Source organism: Larus michahellis, chromosome 15 (genome assembly GCF_964199755.1).
Source record: "Larus michahellis chromosome 15, bLarMic1.1, whole genome shotgun sequence".
NCBI classification, from domain to species: domain Eukaryota; kingdom Metazoa; phylum Chordata; class Aves; order Charadriiformes; family Laridae; genus Larus; species Larus michahellis.
In genome coordinates, this window is record NC_133910.1 from 11,583,605 (window position 1) to 11,592,329 (window position 8,725).

Below are 8,725 nucleotides of genomic sequence, written 5' to 3' on the forward strand. Positions count from 1 at the left end.
TGCCACTGCCAATTCCCATCAAGGCCAACCCCAAGGATGGAGCCCTTCCATGCATGGATGGACTGCGGAAGCTGGGATGCCTCTTCCCCACAGCAAATCCAGGCTCACAAGGGCCCTGTGCAGCGGGGCGATGTCAGGGACCTGCAGAATTTTGGCACAGCCACTTCCAGGCGCTGGGGCTCGGTGCTTTATGCCAACGGCATGCCATGAGATGAAAAGACCGTTTGGAAAGTATCTGGAATCACCCCAAACCTTCACCTCTCCAGCCTGATGGTCTCTCTAACCCTGGCCCCCAAAGCAAAGGGCTGCAGGAGGTCAGCCCCAGGCTGACCTGGGCAGTGGTGAACATGCAGCACAAGTGTCCTGCGGTGCTGCCCCATCCTCGGCAGCAGCAGGAACCTGCTGGACACAAAGCCACGCACCTGCAGTGACGCAGACAGACCCCAACCACCTTTTTGGCCGCTGGGACGGAGGCGGGACTCAACCGAGACCCCATTGCAGATCTGTGTTCCTAAGGGGCGTTAAGTTGTATCCCAGAGGCTCTTCCACGCCGCAGCCCCAATACATGATCTAAAACCTTCACCTGGAGTTTGGCAACACGTTAACTGTGGAGAAGTCTCCATCCAGAGCTTACCAGCTCTCGGTAACTGCACCTCGAGGCTACTCCCTCGTTAAACACACCGATGCTCTATAAATTTCACATTCCACTCATGTACACATGCCGTTACCATTCGGGACACCTACCAACACGAGCAAAACGAGGGTCAGCACACCTCCAGGCCTGGAAAGAGCAGGTTAATTTCCAAACAATGTTATTTTAAAACTTGCTAACTGCCTGCTGATTATGTTATCCAAGCCCTTAATTGGTGAATAGCTTGGCCTTGCAAGGACCAAGCATGTCTGCCTCATGCTACATACAATAAACCATAACAGCCTTGGAGGTGAGACCAGGGCGTGCAGATACAAAAGGATGTATTGTGGCTTCCAGCATGTAGGAAGACAGCAAGTCAGAGGTTTCGGTGGAATAAAACATACCCTGTGTGATGAAGCAAGCCACCTCCAGAAGCTGCCCATGGAGCAGAGCCCCGTGCACTGCACCACACCGCGGGATCACGCGTTTTAACAGCTGCAAGTACCTGGTGGGGAATAGCCCCTCTCATCTCAGGTGATGGCCACCACGAATACCTCATCCCCTCCGCATCCTGGGGAGCCCCCGAGCAAATTCATCTCAGCAGGCATCACCCCACCTCTCCTGCTCATCTCCGTACCGCAGGCACTGCTGAGGGACCTGCTGAGATATCTCCTCCTGAGCATGACCCGTGCTGGCCCCTGCCCAAACGCGGTGCAACCCTCTGGCCATCGCAAGTACCAAGCCAGGAGAAAAATCAAGCAAAAAAACCCTCAGCCCAACCAATAAAATCCCAAGGCAAGTTAGCGGGAGTCAGTGGGACCACCTGAGGCAACGGATGACCATCACGACACCTTGCAGAGAGGAGAGATGTAAACAGAGATTCTTCTAGAAAAGCGCCAAAAAATCCCACTGCTGTCCTAGTGACCTCACCAGCTGGGCTTCTCAGCTAAGTTTCTCTTCCACTGGAATCCGCAACAGGTGACGCTTTTGTATTTTTAATGTACCCTCTTACCCATTTCCACCTTGTTCTTTCCGAGAATGAGATCAGACTCGAAAGAGCCATCAAGAGTTCTCAACATGGCTGAATCACCGCTCGGCTACTTCTTTAAGAGCTTCCTCTGGTTGATTGTTCAACACTCCACCCTCTTCCTCTCCAGCACGGAGACTGCATTTTTTCTTTGTTATTATTTCATGGAAATAACGCTGGGTTAAAGCACATGAGAAAAAGCAAACCAGAAGGAAACTTCCGCCCTTTACAATGAGATAACAATGACTGAGCAGTTGAATAACTCGAAGGGCGCAGAGAGCTGGAGGGCTCAGGTCACTCCTCTGTCTTCCTGGTTGTCTCCTGAAAGAGTTTTGAGCTAAAATAATCATCTCGTCCCGCTACGGTCTCCCCTCTGAATGTTTCTTCTAAGGTTTCTGGCCCGCTGCCCGTGGAAGCTGGTAGTGGCAATGGGCACCAGCTCAGGAGCCATCGGCCCCAGCTGAACTACAACGCCGCGCTGATTCGTAAACAGAGGAAGTACTTTAGCAAACCGACTTTTCCCCCTTTTCAGCGCAAGCCTAGTGATTAATTTAACTTATTCTTTTCCTTTGCCGTCTCTTTGGCTTCTCCGGGCAAGAGTATGACAACCCAGGCGCAGCTCCTCTGACTCTAATGGTGAAAGGCTGGTGGAGCGGGGTTTGAAACTCAGCCCTCTTTCATGCCATCTGCTTTTAACTAGCGGAGCAAGGGAGGTCCTGGGAATAACCGTCACATGGCACAGCGATCTAAAATCAGCCCCACTCATTTGCAGGGATGCCAGGCAAAACTACGGTTATCCAACAGTCTAATTAGGAGCTATCCCTAGAAATCAAAACGACCTTTTGGAAAACCTTCTCATTTTGCCTGGGAAAATGCTTCAGTCAAAAGCGAGTGCCTTTTCTGGAAAGCCACAGCTCCCCAGCGCCGTGAAACCACACGTCAAACACCGCAGCAGCCGTCGCCTGCTGCTCCGAGCCCTCCGCAGCCCGGACCTTCTAAAGCTCCGGATCCGGTGCGAGTGTCCTGCGTGGGACGGAAACACCCCGCGCCTTCGGCTGGAGTCTGGGCACGATGCACCGAACTCCGCCGCTGCTCTTCCAGCACTGAAAGACCCAACCGCCCCTGCCAAGATGGAAAGCAGCTCCAAAGGCGGCTTAATTAGGCCGCTTCTGTCGCGAGCCCTCCAGCCGATCAAATGCTCCGTCCCCTCCATTCAATTAAAGCCCTGCATGCCCCGGACTGCCTGGCAAAGGGACAAGCAAGATAAGGCACCTGGAGTTTTACAAACTATCGCTGTAAAATAATAAAGGCGGAGAAAGCTCCTCGTCTCGCACCGGCGATTCCCTTTCCGTAACAGGGCTGATAACTCGGTTTTGGTGTTATCAGAGCCGTCTTCACGTAACCCAACTAACTCTCTCCCGCCACAAACGCCAGGACACTTGTCCGCTGGAGTAGCGTCTCCCTCGTACGCTATTTATTTCACTCCACTTTCTAATTGGATTTGTGGGGGCAGCACAATGGGGCTTTATGGCCAAACTTTGTTAAGTGCCAGGCCGAGCGGAGATGTGGCCAGCAGCCAAAATGGTGCATTTCACGCAGGCGCCAAAGGGCAGTGCCAAGCTTTTCTGCGTCTGGTATCTGTGTTCTTGGCTCTGCTTTGTTTAAGAAGCTTGGAAGCAAAACTCCTCGTAAAGAGATATTCAAACAAGTGAAAAACCAGGATTTTGCGAGCTGCTATCAGATACCTTGGAAAGTTGCACCTCCTCCAGTCTGGCAGTGCCTCTAATATCTGCCCCCATCGCTCACGGAGCGCACCCCGCACGGGACAAGCACTGTAACACACTGCGAGCACACCACACTTTGCTTTCCCGCAAAAAAATAACTCGCACACACTCGCGAAGCCATCCCGGCGGCTGCCGCCAAGAGAGAGACGGTTATTCACAGCTAGCAACGATGAAGTTCTTTAAAGTTAACTTTTTCTCTTAAAAAAAACCCACCCCGAGCCTACTTTGGAGGCTTCTCCTCCAAATAGAGCTCGCACACATCAGATCTAATTAGATTCCATCACCATCTGCACACGAAATGTAAATCAGGAGTTGCAGAGACTTAAGAAAAAAAGGGAAGAATGACCACAAGGAAAAGGAGGGGTGTAAGGTTGGGGAGGGGGTGGAGGGTTGGGCATTCTGGGAAGCCATACATGATTAGTCACACAGCATTAATCTGCCTCCCTTAACAATAGCTGCCGAATTTCGACCGAATCCCAGCTGTCGCTCTTTGAATGAAAGAAAACAAGATTTAGAGCGTCAAGCGTTGGTAAGGGCTTCTGTGCAAAAAAAAGTGGCGTGCATTCATTAGTGGCTCACAAAGGGACCCAGCCTTTGTCCATTAAATTGCTCATGTGCCTGATTGATTTGCTGATTTATTTGCACCAAAGGGTTGGGGGGCTCAGCTTGGAGAAGGGGGCGGGAGGTGCCCAGCTACTGGGCAGAGTAACGGCACCCAGGCGGATTCGCAAAAAGCAACACACATTGTCAAGGGAAACTGCCATTCAACAGGTTGGGATTGGAAATGCCTTCAGGTTCCTCCGCCGAGGACTTCCTATTTGGAAATTTGGGGTGGGTGGGAACGTCTCCCCGCCTGCTCTCGGCTCAGGCCACGTTCAACAGGCAGAGGGGAAATCTGGCCGGAAAACAGAGCCTTGCCCATTCACATTTCTTTTATGGAATAGTTTTAAAAAGGGAGCTGGAGTCTTATTCATTTCTCTTGGTTATTGTTCCCTGGGAGCCTGGAGTGAATCGGCCATCGCTGCGGTGGGTCGCTGGGTCCTTCAAAGAGTCCCAACGCTTTACACATCCGTTTCCCCCACAATCGGCTTGGAGAAAGCTCCTGCCCGGGTGCCAGGTCCCACCAGGAATGCCGAGCTGGACCGCAGCTCGGCACCGGTGCCAGCAGGGCTGCGGGGAGGAGGTGGCCCTGCTCCCCTGCCTGCCCTGGGTGATGCCCTGCAGACCCACAGACACCAGTGGGGCATCTCCAGCAGCCAGAGCCACACCATGAAACCTCTCTTGAACATTTATCGGACGTGTACTGGACACTGCAGCAGGAACTGCCAGGGTGTGAGGGACTGAAAGGCAACGCTTCGGGGCCTGGAGGGAGTCGCTGGAAGACAGACAGACAGACAGCCAGCCTCCCTCCCTGCCCGACGGTCCAACAAGCGCCGCGGGCTGGCCCTACCTCCTGCTCCATCAGCAGGACAGTCTGCATAGGTTAACACCAGTAAAACATGGCCCTTTGCCCATGTTTTTCCACCCAGCTAGGAACAAAGCCCGATCCTGCCAGACTCGCAGCGACTCCTACACAAGCAGGTTATTCTTGCCACTCAAGGAAAGAAAACGCATCTTGCCCTATTAAATCCAGAGCCTTCAAAGCAAAGTCAACATGCATGTCAATACTTTGGTCGGGGGAGATGAAAATCCTCTGCCTCCTCCATACTTACTGGCACACCTCCGTCCCATTGAGAAAAGTTTCACACTTGCCCCCGTTGAGGCAGGATTCAGCAAGCTGCGTGCACCGTAAACCTGCAAACAGAAGGAGAGAGTTAGCCACAGCGCCAGTGGAGTGGCGGGGGGGCTGCATCCCCTAGTGTCACCTGGGCCGGGGACAGGCTCGCAGAGATCCCCAGAGCACCCTACCCCTGGAAGCCTGGGAAGATGGGGGCTGCAGCACCCGGCGGCCCCCACCCGCGGGCTGACGGAGGCAGGCAGGGACCGCATGGCCCCAGCGCTGAGAGGCTCACCTAAAAATAAACTCAGGGTGGGCTTAAGGGTAGGCTCTGCCTTCTCCTCCAGCGGGAGGACTGACAGAGAAACCCCAGATCAGGCCCCTGAGTGACAAATGCCATTTGGGAAAAACCATCTGCCCGAGGGCCCATTAGTTGCCATTAACTCAGTAACGAAATGAGTCGTCCGACACAACTTGCTATGAGTAGAGGTTTCATTGTCTGGCCCTCAGAGCCAAATTCTGCACAGTTACCACAGCAACTCGCTGAAAGTACCAGAATCGCTTCCGATTTCCACCACGGCTCGCTCTTCCCCTTCTCTGCCCCGCTCGCTCTTCACGGTAACCGGTTCTGCGACACGCGTGTGCAGCCAGAGCAGTTTCACATTGAGCGACTACAGCTTCGCACCGCCACCGCCAGAACCAAACTTCTCCCCCTGGACGGCTGCTGAGCCCTCGGGGATACCCCGCTGCCCTCGGGGCTCTGCCCCCTGCCCGGGGACCCCCTGCTGCCCTCGGGGCTCTGTCCCCAGCCCCGTGTGTCCCAACGGGGGATGGAGTGGGGTGCTGGGGACCGCTCTGGCCGGGCACAACTTTCTACAAACTTTGGCTCCGAGCAGCCAGGGCCCAGGCACGGCTCTCAGCCCGGTGTGGAGCAGGATGACGGCAGCCCCTCTGCCTCCCCCTTCCCAAAATCCACCCAGGACGCTATCGCGACGGAGGAGGCTGCTCGCCCGGCCCCAGGACGGGAGAGGTGGGCATCGCAGGGCCGCGGGGACATCGCAGGGTCCCGGCCCCCCCGGGGCGGGCAGCTCCCCGTTCCGCTCCGCATCTCCGGTCACTTTTAGGGCTCTTTACCCCGGCCCCGACCGGCCGCCCCCGACGGTCGCCCAGCGCTTTGCGGCGAAGCGCTGAGACCCGCCCCGGGGCAGGGGCGGGGGGGGGGGGGGGCGCGGAGGGGCCCCGGCTGACTTTCAAGAAACAGGAAACCGAGAAAAATTTGCAAAACGGTCAAAAGCTCTCGCAGAACAACAGGCAGGAGCGCGGCCGCCCTGCGCGCACCTCCGCCGGGCCGAGCCCGTCCCCAGCTCCGGCTCCCCCCGCGCCCCGCTCCGCCCGCCCCCCGTACCGAGCGCCGCTCCCCGCGACGGCAGCGAGCGCGGCTCCCCGCAGCACCCCCCGGGACCCAGCTCCGGTTCCCGGCGGCCCCGAGGGCCGTTCCCCCGCCACTTTCTCCGCAGGCACCGAGCCCCGGCCCCCCCGCGGTGCCGAGCTCCGCTCCCCCTCCACGGTTCCGGCCCCGAGCTCCGGTCCCCCCCCGCAAGAGCCGAGTCCGGTCCCCCGGCATCCCGCGGCACCGAGTCCCGGTTCCCACGAGGACCCCGCATCCCGAACCACCCGCTCCCCCTCGACGGTTCCGCGGCTCCGGTGCCCGCGGTGCCCGGCCGGGAGCGAGGCACACACCGCGCCCGGCCCCGCTCTCAGCAAACTTCCTGCCGGTCCCGGGTCCCGTCGCGGCGGCCCTCACCTCGCGTCAGGGCGGGCAGCAGGAGCACCAGGAAGCCGGGCGCCAGGAGCCGCTCCATCCCCGCTCTGCTCCCGCCGCTCACAGCCGCATAGATCCGCGGGGGCTCGGCCGAGCCCAGCCGAGCCGGTGCCGCTCCGCGCTGCCCCGCCGGGAGCCCCCCCCCAGACACACCGCGACCCAGCGCCGAACGCAGCGACTCCCAGCGCCGGCGCCTCCCGCGGCTGCTCAGCCCCGGCGGGCCGGGCCGGGCCGGGCGGGAGGGCGGGGGGGGGGGCGGGACGGTGCGGGGCGGGACGGCGCGGCACGGCGCGGCACGGGATGGGATGGGACGGGACGGGACGGGACGCTCCTCCCTGCCCAGCCCGGGGGGCTGCCGCTGGGATCCCCCTTCCCGCCACAGAGGGTCCCTGCGTGGGGACGGAGTGGGGCTGCGGGCTCCGCGCGGCCCCCACGGGCACCCCCAGCGCAGCCCCCCCACATGCAGCCACCGGACACCCCGAGTTCCCCCCCTCCCCTCCTCAGCCACCGGACACCCCCAGCGCAGCCCCCCCACATGCAGCCACTGGACACACCGAGTTCCCTCCCTCCCCCGCAGCCACCGGACACCCCCAGTGCAGCCCCCCACCGTGCCGCCACCGGACACCCCCAGTGCAGCCCCCTCCCCTGCAGTCGCCGGACACCCCCAGTGCAGACCCCCCCATGCAGCCACTGGACACCACCAGTGCAGTCTCCCCCCCTGCAGCCACCAAACACCCCCGGTGCAGCCTTGGACACCCCAGTGAAGCTTCCCCATGCAGCCCCCAGACACTCCCAATGCAGCCCCCCTCCATGCAGTCCCCACAACTCTAAAGTGCAGCCCCCCCATCCCCGGTGCAGCTCCAGTGCAGCCCTCCCAAACAGCCCCAGTGCAACCCCTGACACCTCCACGCACCCCCCCACCTCCTCCGGCCAAGCAGCCCCCACCTTGTCCCAGTGCAACCCCTGGACATCCCTGGACACCTCTAGTTCAGCCCCCCACTCCAGCCCCCCCATGCACACCCTGCATAATCCCAGTGCAGTTCCCCCCATCGTCCCAGTGCAGCACCAGCACAACCCCCTCCCAGCTCTGGTGCAGCCCTCTTAACCACCCTCAGCCCTGCACAGCCCCCCCAGTGCAGCCCCCCCCAGCCCTTGCACAGCCCGGGAGACACAGCCCCTGTGGGTTGCAGCCCCTGGTCACGGACCATAGGAGGACCCCAGCCCCCAGCCTGACCCACAGCGTGTCTGGAGGGGGCCCTGGGAGCAAAAACCGTAGGGACACACAGGGGTGTGTGTGGCCGGTTGCACGGAGGGACCAGGGCTTGGACTCAGCAACCCCTGAGGGTCTGAGGACAGCTGGGCGCAGGGTGCGCTTGGGGGCATGGGGCTGGGATTCACCCTGTGCCCTGCGCCAGGACGCGGGTGCGTGCAGGCAGGCGCGCAGGTACGGCGAGCCCTTTCCTCCCCGCCTTTGCCATAGGTGCATGCAGCTGCCGTGGAGCCGGGGTCGGATGTTGTTTGTTTTGTGCTGTGAACTAATGAACTCGCAGGCAGAGCCCCGGCCAGCCCCATGCGCCGCATCAACAAATAAACAAATAAATTAGAAGAAGGAGGGAAGCCAAACCCGGGAGGCTGCAGCCCGACAACCCCCAGATGCGTGCAGGCTTCCCGCGTGTGCAGCGCTGCCTGTGGGTCCCCACGCCGTCATCCCTGTGTCCCCAGAGCCCCACTCCAGCCCCCGGCC

General features: G+C 59.7%; 1 protein-coding gene across 2 annotated transcripts in view; it reads right to left on the minus strand.

Annotated features, from left to right (window-relative positions):
• Positions 1-7,143, minus strand: part of NOTCH1 (notch receptor 1) — a 44,804-nt gene extending 37,661 nt beyond the window's left edge. For both annotated transcript variants that reach the window (XM_074608685.1, XM_074608684.1), the window contains exons 1-2: positions 6,964-7,143; positions 5,155-5,236 (exon numbers count right to left, since the gene is read on the minus strand). In XM_074608685.1, the coding sequence (XP_074464786.1) occupies positions 5,155-5,236; positions 6,964-7,021 (140 nt within the window). In that variant the 5' untranslated portion in view covers positions 7,022-7,143. The remainder of the gene's footprint in view (positions 1-5,154; positions 5,237-6,963) is intronic.
• Positions 7,144-8,725: the final 1,582 nt, after the last annotated feature.